This window comes from Diceros bicornis, chromosome 4 (genome assembly GCF_020826845.1).
Source record: "Diceros bicornis minor isolate mBicDic1 chromosome 4, mDicBic1.mat.cur, whole genome shotgun sequence".
Classification (NCBI taxonomy): domain Eukaryota; kingdom Metazoa; phylum Chordata; class Mammalia; order Perissodactyla; family Rhinocerotidae; genus Diceros; species Diceros bicornis.
In genome coordinates this window covers 92,329,262-92,348,024 of record NC_080743.1, presented here as the reverse complement: position 1 = coordinate 92,348,024, position 18,763 = coordinate 92,329,262, and the positions used below count along the sequence as shown (strand labels likewise).

Below are 18,763 nucleotides of genomic sequence, written 5' to 3'. Positions count from 1 at the left end.
GCATATTATTTCATAGTGGTTAATCTTACCTTCCTAATGAAATAACAAGCTGTAACGGCAAGGCAGTAACAGCAACTTCCAATTTTATTCCACCCCCTATAGCATACCACATAAAACTGGATTGAAGGCAGACAATTCAGAGGTGTGAAATGATGGGAAGCCCTTCTGAAACCACTAGTGTACTTATACTTACTTCCATAACTCATTCAAATAATGTTTCCAACATCACATAAACTCTAAATTCACTACTTTATTTGATGTGGTTTGTAATGATATTACTTAGCACCAATGGGTTTGGTTTACAGTAAGTAAATGAATTTCATTAATATTCACTTAAAGCCACAATTTTTAGGGTAATAAAAGCATCTTTAATAAAGATTTTCTTAGCATAGATAATTGCATCTGATTTACCTCTAGCACTGCTGAGTGGTTTCAGGTACAATGCTAATTCTTCTACACATTTCTTGGCTTCCTCATAATGCTTTGTATCTTCAACCCCACTACACAAAGTAATGGGCTGCTGTTCTGGGACCTAGAAGTCAAAAGGAAAGGTCTGTGTCAGTGCTCACTAATTAATTAACACTGGTAACATCAAAATTCCCACTAAATTTACTAAATCCTTTCAAAAGATCTTTTCTATACACACACACACAAAATTTATCGCATTTTTGGGGTTTTGTTTTGTTTCTGTAACAGCTTTATTGAGATATAATTTGCATACCATATAATTGACCCATTTAAGGTACATAATTCAATGGTTTTTAGTATAGTCACAGTTGTGTAATCATCACCACAATTTTAGAATATTTTCATCACCTCCACTAGAACCCTATACTCGTTTAACTACCACTCCTCCCATTTACCCTCCCAACCCCCCACCAACCCTAGGAAAACACTAATCTGTTTTCCGTTTCTATGGATTTGCCTGTTTTGGACATTTCATATAAACATAATCCTAGAATCATACAATAACTTCCAAAGTGGCTGTACCATTCTGCATTCCCACTAGCAATAAATGAGAGTTCCTGCTACTCCACATCCTCACCAGCATTTGGTGTTGTCAGTATTTTGCATTTTAGCTATTCTAGTTGGTGTGTAGTGGTATCTCGTTGTTGTTTTAATTTGCAGTTCCTTATTGACAAATGCTGAGCAACTTTTTTTTTTTTTTTTAGTGAGGAAGACTGTGCTGAGCTAACGTCTGTGCCAACCTTCCTCTATTTTGTATGTGGGTCACCACCACAGCATGGCTTGACGAGCATGTGTAGGTCCGTGCCTGGGATCCGAACTCTTGAACCCTGGGCCACCTTAGTGGAGCGTGTGAACTGAACCACTACGCCACCAGGTCAGCCCCCTGAGCAACTTTTTATTTGCTCATTTGCCCATTTGATATATATCTGTATATCTTCTTTGGTGAGGTGTCTGTTCAGATCTTTGCCCACTTTATTTTCTTTTTTTGTGAGGAGATCAGCCCTGTGCTAACATCTGCCAATCTTCCTCTTTTTATTGCTGAGGAAGACGGGCCCTGGGCTAACATCCATGCCCATTTTCCTCCACTTTATATGGGATGCCGCCACAGCGTGGCTTGCCAAACAGTGTGTCGGCGCGCACCTGGGATCTGAACCGGCGAACCCCGGGCCGCCACAGTGGAGCGTGCGCACTTAACTGCTTGCGCCACCGTCTCTGCCCATTTTTAAATTGTGTTCTTTTTATTATTGAAATGTAAGAGTCCTTTATATATGTTCTCAATACAAGTTTCTTATTAGATATATGATTTACAATTTCTTTCTCCCACTCTGTGGATGGTTCTTTCACTCTCTTGACAGTGTCCTTTGAAGCACAAAGTTTTAAATTTTGATTTAGTTCAACTTATCTTTTGTTCCTTGTGCTTTTGGTGTCATATCTAAAAAACCACTGCCTGCTTCAAGGTTATGAAGATTCAAGCCTATATTTTCTTCCCAGAGTTTTGTAGTTTTAGCTCTCACATTTAGCCTTTCATCCATTTTTGAGTTAATTCTTGTATAACAGTGTGAAGTAGGGGTCCAAATTCATTCTTTTGCATTTAGATATCCAGTTTCCCCAGCACTATTTGTTGGAAAGACTGTCCTTTCCCCACTGAATGGTCTTGGCAACTTTGTCAAAAATCATTTGACCATATATGTGAGTTTACTTCTGGACTGTCTACTCTATTCCATTAATCTAAATGTCCGTCTTTATGCCAGTACCACACTGTCATATCACTGTAGCTTTGCAGTTTCAAAATCAGGAAGTGTGATTCCTCCAACTTTGTTCTCTTTTTTCAAAACTGTTTTGGCTATTTGGGGTCCCTTGTGATTCCATATGAATTTTAGAATGAGGTTTTCTATTTTCGCAATAAAACACCATTGGGATTTTTTTTTCCCTCAAAGCCCCAGTAGATAGTTGTATGTCATAGATGCACATCCTTCCAGCTGCTGCACTTGGGACGCGGCCTCAGCATGGCAGGAGAAGCGGCGCGTCGGTGTGTGCCCCGGATCTGAAGCAGGGCCGCCAGCAGTGGATGGAACGCACTTAACCGCTAAGCCACGGGTCCGGCCCACCATTGGGATTTTGAAAGAGCCTGCTTTGAAACTGTAGATTGGTTTGGGTAGTACTGTCATCTTAATAATATGTCTGCCAATTCATGAACATGTGATGTCTTTCCATTTATTTATGTCTTCTTTAATTTCAGTAATGTTCTGTAGTTTTCAGTATACAAGTCTTTTACCTCCTTCGCTAAATTTATTCTTAAGCATTTTATTTTTTTTGACGCTCCCGTAAGTGGAGTTGGTTTCTTAATTTCCTTTTGGATTGTTCATTGTTAGTGTATAGAAATGCAACTGATTTTTGCATGTTCATTTTGTATACTGCAACTTTACTTAATTCATTTATTAGCTCTAACAGTTGTTTAATGGAAATCTGTGGGGTTAAAATAATGGCTATTATGCATTAAAATGTCCTATCCTCAAATTTCATAAACATTAGTTGTTTCAGTTAAGATATGACAAGGTCTTAATCATTTCGTACAAAAAGAATTAGTTCATTCTTAAACAACTTTATGAAAAAGAAGTAAGCCTTGGTTATTTGTTATTAAAATACTGTATTTCTAAAATTGTTGTCCCCAATAAGTCTATTTTTTAAATGTTTCCAAAACACCATACTGGAATTTTCGAAGTAAGAGGAGAAATGGGGGCCGGCCCCCCAGCTTAGTGGTTAAGTGCTCGCGCTTCGCTACTGGTGGCCTGGGTTTGGATCCATGGCGCGCACCGACACACTGCTTGTCCAGCCATGCTGAGGCGGCGTCCCACATACAGCAACTAGAAGGATATGCAACCATGACATAGAACTATCTACTGGGGCTTTGGGGAGAAAAAGGGAGAAAAAGGAGGAGGATTGGCAATAGATGTTAGCTCAGGGCTGATCTTCCTCACAAAAGAAAAAAAAAAGGAGAAATGATTAGAAAATCAAAAATTAAGTACAGGAAGAAAATAAAAAGAATCAATTGCACTTTCCCTTTTGACAAATATTTTGTAGTATTTTTGGTGACATCATCAAGATAGGTGTGTAAATAAAATAAGTTTTCCTTCTGAATAAGCTGTTCTAGAACTGCTCTCTTTATCTACAACATACATAATATCAATCTTCCCTATTTTTTAGCAGCTTATAGGAAGACTGATCTAAAAATATTAGTTAGGCTAGATCCAAAGTTCCAGTATATTAATTCATAAAGTGATTTACAGTAAACATATGGTACTTCAGACTCACACTATGCAAATTAATTTAGTGAGGGATTATTTAAGTGAATCATATCTAGCTCTCAAAAACCTGCCTCCCTTGGCTTTGTGAAACCTTCTAAGGATACTGATCTCTAATTTCAGAATACTGACATAAAACTCTCACAGTATTACTTTCAGAATTATCAGACTAACTTTTATATTTAGATACTAAGGGATATTTGCTACAACTCTTAAATAAATGGTTCCCAAAGGCCGTGCTCTACAGTTTTTGTCACCTTCCCTCATCTTCCATTACAGTTAGGGTCTACTACGAAAACTGTCTGCAGCAGCTTCACTTTTCCTATTAAGTAAAATGCAATGGTTTTATAATATTTTCCTCAATCTTAAGAGGTCCTTGTGACTTACCTTTAGGTTTCTCTAGTGATCTGAATAGCTAAGATTGTTAAGAAAGCCTGACTACCAGATTAAATGGATGTTACTATACTATGACCGAGAAACACTGTACTACCATAATACATCTCCTAACATACTGAAATACAGGATTTGCACTGTGCTGAACAGAATTTTATCTATTTAAATAGAAGGCAATGCTATCCAATTTAATTCAACACGTTTCTCTCAGGAGGAAAATATACACACAGAGAAACTAAAATGTATAAGCCTCCCATCTTACCTGAGCACCCACTAGCTGCAGCAATGCTGAGTTCACGGGAAGGAGCTCAATGTCTGTATTGATAGTGGTCTGGTCAAATGGGCAAGCCTTGCGGTGAAGTTTATTCAGGCACATCTTGCAGACAGTATGGCCACAACCCAAACTGATGGGCTTTCGAATTGTTTCGTCAAAAGTCTGAGTGCAAATTGGGCAGGACAGGAAATCCGTCCACTGTGGAGCTTGTACAGGCATTGCTTCTGGAGTTACAATTCACTAACAGACACACACACACAAAATCTAAAGCAAAGATTCCACTGGAATCAAAATCTTTGAAAAAAGTTTATCTTTTTTTTTTTAAATATCTTCTGTAGATACAGTCAGCACATAGTGTGAAATATAACCTGGAAAACAAAGAAAAAGAAAAAAAATGAGTGTCTTCCTTTTCAATTAAACTGCACGTTCCCACCCTACTGCCTATACCTACAACCTTTTATACCACCATACTCCATCTTTTTGCACTTTTACAGAATTAGAGCCATAATAAAACAATTAGTCTCATCCCCCCATTTTAGAGATGGGGAGTAGATCCCAGAAAAATGAAATAACTTGCCAAAGATGACACCTGAAGTTAGTAATAATGTTAAATCCAGGACTTAAGTCTCTCAAGTTTATCTAAGTCTATGATGGTTTTATATTTAAAAATTACCCTTTTTACGGTGACTAATAATGTTCTGTTTCTTGATCTGTACACCAAGTTATATGAATCTGTTCAGCTGTAAAAATTTATCAAGCTCTACACTTAGGTACACTTATATTACACTTCAATAAAAAGTTTTTAAAAATTGGCCTAAAATATAAACTACCCTAAAATACTTTATCATAAAATTTGGCGTGGGTAACGAGATGAGACCATGGTATTTTTTAAGGTTTATTTTTAATGCTTTCAGATATTCATAAGAATTTTATATACTGGTAGATATCTTTAAGCCACTGGCAGAGCCTATACTTGTTGCTATAGTGTGTTGTGTTAGAACAACATAGTTAAAATTATTATTATTATTATTATTTTATAATTTTATTTATTTATTTTTCCCCCAAAACCCCAGTAGATAGTTGTATGTCATAGTTGCACATCCTTCAATTGCTGTATGTGGGACACAGCCTCAGCATGGCCAGAGAAGCGGTGCGTTGGTGCACGCCCGGGATCCGAACCCGGGCCGCCAGCAGTGGAGCGCGCGCACTTAACCACGAAGCCACGGGGCCGGCCCTAAAATTATTTACTTCAAAAGTTTTTTGAATTCCCAAACTTAAGAATGATAGAACACAGGCCGGCCCCGTGGCTTAGAGGTTGGGTGCGCGCGCTCCGCTGCTGGCGGCCCGGGTTCGGATCCTGGATGCGCACGGTCGTACAGCTTCTCCCGCCATGCTGAGGCCGCGTCCCACATGCAGCAGCTGGAGGGATGTGCAACTATGACATGCAGCTGTCTGCTGTGGCTTTGGGGGAAAAATAAATAAATAAAATTATTTTTAAAAAAATGATAATTATAGTTAACCATAACTCACATATAATCAAATTTCACTGTCTACCCTCTATTTTTGGTGGTGGATAAAAGCCAAATCACAAAACTCATCACCTGTGTCTAACAGAAATTGTCTTCACATATAGAACCCAACCTAAAACTTCTAGCACATATCTTATACAATACTTTCTACACTTACTCTAAGTGTAGTTTCTAAAAATGAGAACTGATACATAGAACAATAAAGTAACACAGTATTACAAGTTCTTAAAGATTTGATTGTGCTCAGTAGAGACTGCTTACAAAGACGAAAAAAAATCTTAAGGTGTAATTAACCAGAAAATAGAAAAGTAAATTATCTACATACTTTATTCTTCAAGCATTACATTTAATTCATGTTTTATTGAAATAACTCGGGGCCGGCCAGGTGGCATAGTGGTTAGAGTTCACACGCTCCACTTTGGCAGCCCAGGGTTCGCAGGTTCGAATCCTGGGCGCGGACCGATGCACCGCTCATCAAGCCATGCTGTGGCAGCATTTCATATACAAAATGGAGAAAGATGGGCACAGATGTTAGCTCAGAGCCAGTTTTCCTCAGCAAAAAGGAAGACTGGCAATAGATGTTAGCTCAAGGCCGATCTTCCACACCAAAAAAAAAGAAAAGAAAAGAAATAACTCAACCTTAAATGCAAAGTCTATCACTGATGAGAAAACAGTTTCCACTAGGTATGCTAAAAATTTTATTCATTCATTCAACAAATATTTACTAAGCATTACTATGTGCCAGACTGTTTGAATTGCTGGGGAAACAGTGAAACAACGTAGTCACAGTACCTGCCTTCTGAGTAACCTCAGCTTTGCTTGGGTTTTTGCAAAGTGCGCTACCAGATAAATGGACAATGAAAAGAATTTACTGGTCTAGTAGACAGTTACCAAGTTAATGTCATGTTTAGGATCTAAAATTAAAATTATCTGCATATGTGTTCAAATGGCCCTTGGAATAACAAGGAAGAGCAAATAAATTGCCCCATATTTTGATTTAATTATACTTTTAATAAAATGCATCTGCAAATAGATTATGAGTAGCTACAAGTATATTTATACTAAATTATTACTACTTAATAAATTGAGGGGCTGGCCCCATGGCTTAGCGGTTAAGTGCGTGTGCTCCGCTACTGGCAGCCCAGGGTTCGGATCCCGGGCACGCACCAACGCACCGCTTCTCCGGCCATGCTGAGGCTGCGTCCCACATATACCAACTAGAAGGATGTGCAACTATGACATACAACTATCTACTGGGGCTTTGGGGGCAAAAAAAAAAGGAGGAGGATTGGCAATAGATGTTAGCTCAGAGCCAGTCTTCCTCAGCAAAAAAAAAAGGAGGATTAACATGGATGTTAGTTCAGGGATGATCTTCCTCACAAAAAAATAAATAAATAAATAAAATAAATTGAGGCTATTGTCTGGAATGCTGAAAAAGAAAACACAGTGTCTAATTGCTCTACTCAATTGTAGAATCAAGTACTACAATTGTGCATGGGGTTGCAGAATGCTCCAAAATAAAGAACAAAAAAAGTAAGAGTTTAGAAGACATAACATTCAGAATGAGAACTGTATATTAGTCAGAAAATGTTTGCTAAAGCTGATTAAGTTGATAAAGTATCATCCACATAAACTTTCCTATAGATTAGCATGGCATTTTATATTAATGCCTATAAAGAATCCGATCCTGTGTTAATCTCTGCAAAGTAGAGCTAATGGTTCCTTCCTTTTTACTAGTATGGCCTTGTAGAGAACTTAAAATTTGTTAATTAATCATAAAGTAAAGATAAAACACAGCACTTTATTCCCTTAAACACTATAAACTATACAAACCTAAAAGAGCACAAAATATAAATGTTTTATTGTACATCATTATAATTTTTACTATTTATACAGCTATGTGCCACATACTGTGCTAAATGCCTTACATAAAGCAAACCTTTAAAAGGTAGGTAATTATTGTTCTCTCATTTTACAGATATGAGAAACGGAGGTTTAGAGAGGCTGAGTAAGCTAAAAAGAAACATAGCTGAGATATTAACCCAGATAATCTGGCTCAAACCCCAAATTCTTAACCATATCACCACCATAGATTAAAGGTTGAATATAAAGAAGGAAAAACTAGTTGCTGTTTTCATTCAAAAACCAACGTCACAAAGCTACATTCCCTATAGCTATTGACTTTACAGTCATTCTGTTCTTCTGGCTGACTTGTTGCCAAATCTAACGGTAAGGTCATAGTTCTAATCTTACTTGTCTTCTCAAGAAGATAACAGATGACTACTGCCTCTTCCTTGAAAGTGTCAATGAACCACACTACTCTTATCCTTCCCAACTTACTGGCTATGCTTTTGATCTCTTAAACTCCTAAATGCTGGAGTTATCAGATGTCTATCTTGAGTTTCCTTTTCTCATCTTTCTCCAGCTAAAAATTCTGAAATGGCTTTGTATTACATTTAGAATAATACCTAGATTTCTTATTCTGGTTTACAAAGCCCTAAATGATACAACGTGTAACTATCTCTCCAACTTATTTTCTAACACTTGTCCCCATCACCCCACCAGCTTCCAGCTACTCAAGTGAAGCTTGTTCCCAATTTAGGACGTTAGTACTAGCTATTCTCTCTGTCTAATCTTTGAACTGGAACCCACTCTTTATCATTTAGATGCCACCAAAAATGTCAACTCCTCAGAAGACTTCCCTGCCACTTAAAACTCTAAAACAGGGGCCGGACTGGTGGTGTAGCAGTTAAGTTTGTGCATTCCACTTCAGCGGCCCAGGGTTCGCTGGCTCGGATCCTAGGCGCAGACCTACTCACTGCTCATCAACTCATGCTGAGATGGCATCCCACATGGAAGAACTAGAAGGACCTACAACTAGGATATACAACGATGTGCTAGGGCTTTGGGGAGAAAAAAGAGGAAGACTGGCAACAGATGTTAGCTCAGCGCCCATCTTCCTCAAAAAAAAAGCTCTCATTAAAAAAAAAAAACTCTAAAAGAATCTCTAAATCACTCTCTTGTCCATCACTATATTTAAATTCTCTACGAAACATTTCCATCACCTGTAAGTTGTATTTTCTTGCTTATATTTTTGTTTGTTCATTCAATGTCTATCTTCTATTAGAACAGACTCCACAAGAGGAGAGACCTAATCTGTCTTGTTCACTATGAAAGCTATAGCTCCTCACTACAATTCAGGCACACTAAAAACTTTGCATATAATTTCAAAGAATTCACAGACCTGTGAAAATCTATAGATCTCTACGGTATTTAACGACTCTAAGAAATTTCAACCTATGTTATTCTTTCATGAATCTTAAAATTGCAGCAAGTACCTGAGATTTATTACATGTCCAGCACTGTGGAATAGGGAAAACAGGCAGGAAATATGGTCAGCATCAGTTTTACAGACTTAAAACACCTCACGCTTTTCCACATAATTTCAGATCAGTGCTGTTATAATAAATTTTCCAAAGTATTCTGTTGTAACAAGAATCATTTAAAATAGAATTATAAAACTTTATTGGTGAAAGATACATTAGAGAACATCTACTTCTAGCCTAATTTTTCAAGATGAGATAACTAACATTTATTTATGGCCCTATCAGTACCAAGTGTTATTAAGCTTTTCAAACACCTCTTTTCATTTAATCTTGAAAACCCAAAGAAGTTGAAATCACTTTCCTTCTTTTTACAAAGAAATAAAATAACATTCAGAGAACTTGTTCAAGGTCAAACAGGTAGTACCACCTCAGGTAAGTACTTGACACTAACGCCTATGTACTTTCCACTATACCAGTTTGACATGGAAGAGACCAAAGACAAGAAAGTAAAATAGTTTCACTCAAGGTCATGCAGCTTGATAACAGCAGAGCTAGGATCAAAAACCAAGTTTCCTCACTCCTAGTTTTAGTGTTCCCTGCACCCCCCACTGGATTACCTTGCATACAAACCCATCACTGAACCTTTGAAAGATTTTTAAAAATATCCTTGCACATTAAAACTATAATTAACAATATTTGGTTCAGATCAAGGCATCCATTAAACTTGGAAATAATATGTAAAATTGGGGGCCGGCCTGGTGGTGTAGCGGTTAAGTTTGCACGCTCCACTTCGGTGGCCAGGGGTTCCCAGGTTTGGATCCCGGGCGTAGACTGACACACTGCTTGTCAAGCCATGCTGTGGTGGCGTCCCATATAAAGTAGAGGAAGATGGGCACGGATGTTAGCCCACGGCCAATCTTCCTAGCAAAAAGAGGAGGATTGGCATGGATGTCAGCTCAGGGCTAATCTTCCTCACAAAAAATACAAATAAATAAATAAATTTAAAAAATTTTAAGAAATATGTAAAATTGTATATACATACACTCATTCTTCTGGGAATAAGATCTATGACTTTTATCAGATTTTCATAAAAAAGTATTGTTTGAGGAGGGAGGAGGAGGAAGATAAAGATCACTGACCTTGATATATTGAAATAAAATAACTGTTGAAAATATAAGAATATAGAAAAAAAAGAAACAATAATTTATATGAACATACATTTCCTCTGTATTTATACCACAATCTCAACAGACTCATAAAATTTTTAAAGTAATATTCATGTGCTTCAAACTTTTTTTAAGTGATTACACTAAAGTATCTCCCTCCCATCCCTCTAGACCTCATTCTCGCCCCACCTCCACAAAGAAACCATATTACCTTCCTGTTAGTTTCTTCATCCATATAACTTGATATACAAATACATATTAATTGGAAACAAAGTATTTTTTTTTTTGTGAGGAAGATCAGCCCTGAGCTAACATCCATGCTAATCCTCCTCTTTTTTTGCTGAGGAAGACCAGCTCTGAGCTAACATCTATTGCCAATCCTCCTCCTTTTTTTTTCCCCCCAAAGCCCCAGTAGATAATTGTATATCATAGTTGCACATCCTTCTAGTTGCTGTATGTGGGATGCAGCCTCAGCATGGTTGGAGAAGCGGTGCATTGGTTGTGTGCCCGGGATCCGAACCCGGGACTGCCAGTAGCAGAGCGCGCGCACTTAACCGCTAAGCCACAGGGCCCGCCCGGAAACAAAGTATTTTAACGTCTGTTATTCACAACTCTTCTCCTTCTTCATTAAACCAGTTTTTCTTAGAAATTATACCTAGAAATCTTTTTGCATTCCCAGAAAAAATTAAACATTCAGTTACTTGCAAGAAAATATTTTATTGGTCTTTACTATGTGCCCAGCACTGGGGACAAAAAATAGTGAACAAGCAAATCATTACACGTCTGCACGGAGCTCACATTGTTTCCTTCATTAGCTATACAAAGAGTAATGACACAACTAAATAGATGACTGTAAGGTATGGTAAATGAGAAGATGGAAAAGGACAGGGAGATATAAGTGCATATAACAAAGATAATCTAACCAAATTGGGGTGGGGTTGTGTGGGGCATTGCTACCCTGAGGAAGTGATGTTTATAGTAAGATTCAAAAGATGAAGACTGAATAAAAGTTATGAGAAGAATAATGCGTCACATGTGTGTATAATACTCTAGGTAAAGGAAAAGCATAACCACAGGTTCTGAGACGAGATGGAATATGGTACAAATGGGAAGCCAGAAAAAAACAAAACGGCAAGGAAACAAAAAACAAAGCAGAGAGCAAGAGAGAAAGGTATGAAATGAGACTAAAGAATCGCAAGGACCAAATAACACAGGATCTTTTAACTCATATTATGGTATTTGATCATAACATGAAGAGTAATGTGAGGACACTGAAGAGGCAGGAAGTGACCCACTTCATTGTTTCTAATATTTCCCAATCTGTACACTATCCTCACTAATCATTAATTCACTGAGATCTCCTTCAAGGTCCAAACAGGAAGAACAACCTAACAACCTTACATGACTTCTCTCTCTCACTACTGGGCCCCGAAGCACCTAAATGTTGTTACACTAGCATCATGCCTACTTTAAGAAAATCTGACATGTAAAAATTCTAACACAGAGAACAGACAGATTACAATGATCATTCATATTACAGAAAGATAATCTACTTTATGAAGGTATTAATAGGATTTTTTTAAAAGAAAGGCTAGAAATCTTTGTAATTGAAAAAAACTGGAAAAACTGTGTCCAAAATAGGGGAATAGCTAGATAAACAGAGGGTACACCTGTACTATGGAAACATATGGAATAATAAAAATAGATTTATGCATATAGAAATGGAAAGAGATCCAAGATATATTGTTAAGTAAAAACAAAGTCTGCAGACCAATACATATGATATCATTTATGTTGGGGAAAAAAATATCCTACATAGTAGTCTTGGTATTAAATGGATGTAAATGGATGGAAGAAAAAGGTTTGGAAAGATATCTAACAAACTTACCAGCAGTTACACAGTTGAGCAACTTACAAAAAGTATACAATGATGAATTACTTATAAAAGTGCCAATAAACTTGAAAGAATGGAAAACAAGAGAAGCTAGAGTACATTTAGAACACAATTTAGGCTATTTCTAAGATAAATTACTATAAAAGTATTCTAAACATTTTTCCTTATTAAATCGATCTTCTTTTACACATTTGGATAGCCAAATCATCAAAATTTATTAGTTCTTGTCAAAATTCCTTAAAAACCCTTTTTATAACTTCTCTATAATTTATCTGTTTCAAAGAACTACCATAGCTTACTAATATTTTTAATGTTAATATTTATATTAGTTTTTATATATCATTTCCATCTCTACTAACCTAGTAAAACGAGATATATAGTTGTTAACCTCTTACATTTTGTGGTAAAACAGTTGTTAGAGACACCCATAACAAACTTGATAGAATAAACATACAGAATCAGCACCCAGTTCTTCACTAAAAATTAAAGCATTCTTTTGACCATAAAGAGTTTTGAGAGACCAAGGGGAAAATAGTATTTTAAAAGTTTGACTTTGCCTGGGAAATTTGATGATTAAGAACAGTAACTCACTCTCTGATGATTCTATTTCAGGAATTACAAAATCATAAAGCAAACATTTTTTAGAGACTCAAAGTGTCATTAATTGCAGTTATTAAATCTAAGAAGAATTTCCATTTCTTCATTCTTTAAATATCTTTCTTCAAAGTCATCTTTCCAAACATTCTCCAAGCTTTTCAAAGACAGTTGTTTACATCATCTTCAACCACAAAACATGTCTAACCCACACAGGACATATGGCTTAGTGAATGTAATAAACAAACATTCTTTCAGTCAGGAGTAAACATATGAAATAAAATTACTAAAATACCAACATCCAGATTCTTTAAACTTCCTCAAAGCAAGATTTTGTTAGGAAAAAAAAATCCTAAACAATTCTATTAATTAAAGCACATGTGCTCAAAGCCTGCAGATAAAGCATTAACACACAAATCATTACGCGTTAGGGGTCAGCCCAAATCTAGCTCATCAGGAGTAATTCTACTGGAACTTTCCTAACAGAAACAGAGCATGAACGATGAGTCCTCTTTATTTCTAAAAAAAAATCCAAAAGAGTGACTCTGCTGCTCAGTGACAAGAGCAATGGTTAACTTTCCCATCCGTTTAAATAAGGCCTACTCTCCTACATAGATGGCAACAATCAGTGATTTTACTGTTGATAATTGATAAAAGATAACATATAATACACATGATAATTAAACATCAATTAGTCCACCTTAAAGAAGGCCCAAATTTAAAAATATCATATATCAGGGCTGGCACGGTGGCGTAGTGGTTAAGTTCGTGCGCTCTGCTTGGGTGGCCCAGTGTTTGCAGGTTCAGATTCTGGGTGAGGAATTATGCACCACTTACCAAGCCATGCTGTGGCAGTGTCCCATATAAAGTAGAGGAAGATGGCATGGATGTTAGCCCAAGGGCCAATCCTCCTCAGCAAAAAGAAGATTGGCAACAGATGTTAGCTTAGAGCTAATCTTCCTCACCAAACAAACAAACAAACAAAAAAAAAACCACATAACTTCCCCAAAAATATATACATTTTTATGTCAGGAAGATTGTTCACAGAAAACATTTAGAAGGTTGTTTTATTTGGTTACATGCCTTTTTCATGTTATTGATTGAAGCTACTGTACAAAATCTGACATTTCACATTTTACTAATTTATTCCAACTTCTAAATTTTGGTTAAAAACCATCACTTTTTAAAATCTTATACTTTTATATTAATAAAATTAATCATTGATATTAATATCACTAATATATAATAATATATTATTTTACTTTTCTCAGAGCTTATTTTTTCGACAAAGAAATAAGACCTTTTCAGAGTAAGAAAATTATTTCAATGAACAGTAAACAATAAGACCACTGACTCATTCCATTAGCCAAGTGACTAGTTTGCAGATATCAAACTCCCATGTCTTGTAGCTGGCCTGTAGCTACTCAATTCAAATCCATGCTTATGCAAAAGAACAAATAACTACATGTGTGAACCTCAAGGTTCAACTGTGATTAAAGCAACTGCCAACGAGCTACTATAGACAAAATGATGATGACATGATGCGTAACAGAGCTTGGTTTTCTGAAAATAAAACATGTGTCAGGCATTATGTTAGGTGTTTTTAGATACTTCTCTTATTTAAATGTCTACCATAAATCTAAAACACAATATAAACAACTACCAGTAACCAATATTTGTTAAGCACCAACTAGGTACGAGCACTTTCAGTGCTCTATATACAGTATCTAATTAATTAAATGTTCACAGCAACGCTGTAATTCAGTTATTACTCTATTTTAAAGATATAGAAGGGCCGGCCCCGTGGCGAAGCAGTTAAGTGCTCGCGCTCCGCTGTTGACCACCCCGGTTCAGATCCCAGGCCCGCACCGATGCACCGCTTGTCAGGCCATGCTGTGGCAGGGTCCCATATAAAGTGGAGGAAGATGGGCACAGACATTAGCCCAAGGCCAGTTTTCCTCAGCAAAAAGAGGAGGATTGGCATGGATGTGAGCTCAGGGCAGATCTTCCTTACAAAAAAAATAAATAAATAAAAAAATAAAGAAACCAAAGTACACCCAAAGACACAAAGCTAGCAAGTCGCAGGACTACGATTCAAACTCAGGCCAGCCTAACTCCGAAGCTGTTAAAGATTTTATTTATTTATTTTTTTCCCTCCAAAGCTCCAGTAGATAGTTGTATGTCATAGCTGCACATCCTTCTAGTTGCTGTATGTGGGACGCAGCCTCAGCGTGGCCGGAGAAGCGGTGCGTCGGTGCGCGTCCGGGATCCGAACACGGGCCGCCAGCAGCGGAGCGCGGGCAGTTAACCGCTAAGCCACAGGGCTGGCCCCGAAGCTGTTACTTTTAAATCCTATAATTTGTGCCACCTTACAGATGAAAGTTAATAGTCATTAAGGCAAGGGAGATTTTAGGAGTGATGGAAATGTTTTCAAATTGGACTGTGGTGATGGTTGCACAGTTCTGTCTGTAAATTTACTAAAAATCATTGAAGTGTGCAATTAAATGAATTTTATAGTATGTAAATTATATTTCAATAAAGCTGTTAAAACAGTCATTAAAGGAGCCGGTCCAGTGGCATAGTCGTTAAGTTTGCACGCTCCGCTTTGGAGGCCTAGGGCTCACAGGTTTGGATCCTGGGCTCGGACCTATGCACCGCTCATCACGCCATGCTGTGGCAGCGTCCCACATACAAAACAGAGGAATATGGGCACAGACGTTAGCTCGGGGCCAATCTCCTTCATCAAAAAAAGAAAAAAAAAGTCATTAAAGGCTTTTTATAGAAAGTCTTAGTTTTCAAATTTTTATTTTTTATTTATTTATTTATTTATTTTTGTGAGGAAGATGAGCCCTGAGCTAACATCCAATGCCAATCCTCCTTTTTTTTTTTGGTGAGGAAGATGAGCCCTGAGCTAACATTCAATGCCAATCCTCCTCTTTTTTTGCTGAGGCAGATTGGCCCTGGGCTAACATTGTGCCCATCTACCTCTACTTTATATGGGATGCCACCACAGCACGGCTCGACAGGTGGTGTGTCGGTGCACACCCGGGATCCAAACTGCGAACCCCAGGCCGCCAAAGCAGAACTCGCGCACTTAACCGCTGCGCCACCAGGCAGGTCCCCCAATCCTCCTCTTTTTTTGCTGAGGAATATTGGCCCTGAGCTAACATCCCTGGCCATCTTCCTCTACTTTATATGAGACACCACCACAGCATGGCTTGACAAGCAGTGCGTCAGTGTGCGCCCAGGATCTGAACCTGCGAACCCCAGGCCGCCGAAGCGGAGCGCGCGCACTTAACCACTTGCGCCACTGGGCCGGCCCCTGTTTTCAAAGTTTTACATGTAATAATTTTAAAATATACAGACACTACTCAGATTTGTTTTCTGAGCGCAGCAAGAGCCCTATTAAATAGCTAAATTACATTGCTTTGAAGATTTCATTTAAATATATAACAAACTGACATATAAAAAAATTGTTAAAAATTTATTACCATCTCCTCTATTACAGGTTCATTTTATCTTCCTCTGCTTTAGTGGGAGAAATATGGAAATTAAAATTCATCAAGTACCTACTCTGGGCCAGTCACTCCTCTGAGGCATTATTATGCCCATGTTATAGATAACTCTTGAGCTCCAGCAGCATTACATAACTTGCCCAAAGGTAATAAATTGCCGTGCTGAGACTAAAACTCAGCTCTTATGTGAATTTGAAATATCAGTTGCCCTGTGAAAGATATATCAAACAAAACCTTATTGTAGAGAAATCCTGGATCTGCTCCCACCCTGCCCTACCCTACTCTATCCCAAGAGATGAGTTTAACTCATTTTCGTGGCCTTAACTTGCCATTTCTCTGGAACATTTCCATAGCAACAAACACGCAGGGCAACATCAGAGAAGAGAAAAATTGTAACTATCTTGAAAAATGAAGCTAAAAGCAGGAAATAAAAACAAAAAGAAGAAAAATAAATAAAGATTTATTACAACACTACTCGGTGTTATAATTCTCAGCAGAGTATCGATTTACGGATGAAATAGTAGTCTGAGACTTTTGAGGAGGCTCAAGGTTTTTCCAGCAGTGATACCCTGTGAAGAAAGATCCAATCTTGACTGTAAAATATCTCTTCCCAAAATACATGGATTGAATTGTAACCCTATATTGTATACAACATCCCAGATATAAATAATTTAATATGCTAATGTTGGTACAAACGGACAACTACTCGGGACAGGTATAAAGAGCAGGGCTTCTGATTTAGAGAGGGAAAAGTCTGAAAAACAGAACTTGATCAAGACGGTTGAGAAAGCTACAAATGGTTAATTTAGGTGGCTTACGTTCCCAGTGTTCACAAGGACAAAAAGAAACATTTCTACCTCCAACCTAATGCCTAATTTAGGAGAAGAAACAGTAAGGAAGGATAAAAACATTCATGGAGAAGCTGCGTGATCTGAAGGTGAAACAGTACTCTAGAAAGTGAATGACAGTCTCTAACTTCATGTACATAGTTTAAAGCTTCAGGTTTCTATTCTACATAGCCAAGTTATGCATTGTGTGTAAATGTGTTACAGCAAAGAGAACATCAGCAGTTATTCAAGGGGTGGTAGAATGAAAAGGCCAGACTCAAAAAAGCATCATCTTTAAAGGAACTGTGAGGTAGTAAGCAGGGAAAACTTATCCATTACAGCAAAACAGCAAAGGATTATTTTGTTTTTACATTAATACTCTGCTGAATATTACATATACTATACTGTCAAGTAAGTAAATATGTCATCACTATTTAGTGGTAGGCCAAATATCAAGGACATAACGAGAACTAATAACCAAAATTAGGAATATTTCGGAATACACTAGGCATTTTAGTTCACCTGTTATCTTGTTAACTGCTTTCAAATTAAATGCAAATTTCTAAAACTGGTTGTTTTCGTTGTGAAAACTGAGGTCTCCTTCTTAATTAAGACTCCTTTCTAAATCATAAAGATAACTCAGCCCCAAAACAAAATAAATTCTGAAGACTAGGCCAAATATTTTAGCAAGACTTTAAATAGTTTTTCAGGTCACGTTTTGAAATCTGTCCTCCCGCTACAGTAATGGCTCCTTTTTATAAGAGGAAGTTTGCTCCTCCTGTCCCCAGAAGTTATTTTGAGACACAATGACAAATCTGATTGGCAAGCACTCAATCCTCAATGTGGGGAAAATATTCACAATGAAAAGAAAATCTAGGGCCCGTCCCGTGGCTTAGCGGTTAAGTGCGCGCGCTCCACTGCTGGCGGCCCGGGTTCGGATCCCGGGCGTGCACTGACGCACCGCTTCTCTGGCCATGCTGAGGCCGCGTCCCACATACAGCAGCTAGAAGGATGTGCAACTATGACATATAACTATCTACTGGAGCTTTGGGGGGAAAATAAATAAATAAATAAAATTATAAAAAAAGAAAAGAAAATCTAACTTGTGCTTCATAAATTTATATCTCAGGTTGATAAATACTAACCTAGACTCCTGAGGAATCCAGCGAGACTGAGACCCTTTCAGGGGCAGCACTAACATTCTGTTTCTTCAACTGATCCCTCCTTACCAGCTCTTTTCCCACTGGCATGCTTCAATCTTTGTTCAGGGAAGCTAGAAAACACATTTCTATTTCCAACTTGACTTATTTAATTAAAAAAAAAAAAAAAGTCATTCAATCCCTGTCCCTGTCTTCTAGTCTCTATTCTCTACTCCCTCACCTTTCAGTTTTCAAACTCCCACTTTATCCCAACCACTATTTTGAAATGACTATTAACAAGCACATCAACAACCTTCTTATGAAACTCAATGGTCA

At 37.6% G+C, this 18,763-nt stretch overlaps 1 protein-coding gene across 7 annotated transcripts in view; it reads right to left on the bottom strand.

Moving 5' to 3' along the window:
- The window catches only part of RC3H1 (ring finger and CCCH-type domains 1), an 83,792-nt gene that overhangs the window by 39,311 nt on the left and 25,718 nt on the right, over positions 1-18,763 (bottom strand). For all 7 annotated transcript variants that reach the window (XM_058540027.1, XM_058540029.1, XM_058540025.1 and 4 more), the window contains exons 2-3: positions 4,426-4,805; positions 412-532 (exon numbers count right to left, since the gene is read on the bottom strand). In XM_058540027.1, coding sequence (XP_058396010.1) covers positions 412-532; positions 4,426-4,656 — 352 coding nt within the window. In that variant the 5' untranslated portion in view covers positions 4,657-4,805. The remainder of the gene's footprint in view (positions 1-411; positions 533-4,425; positions 4,806-18,763) is intronic.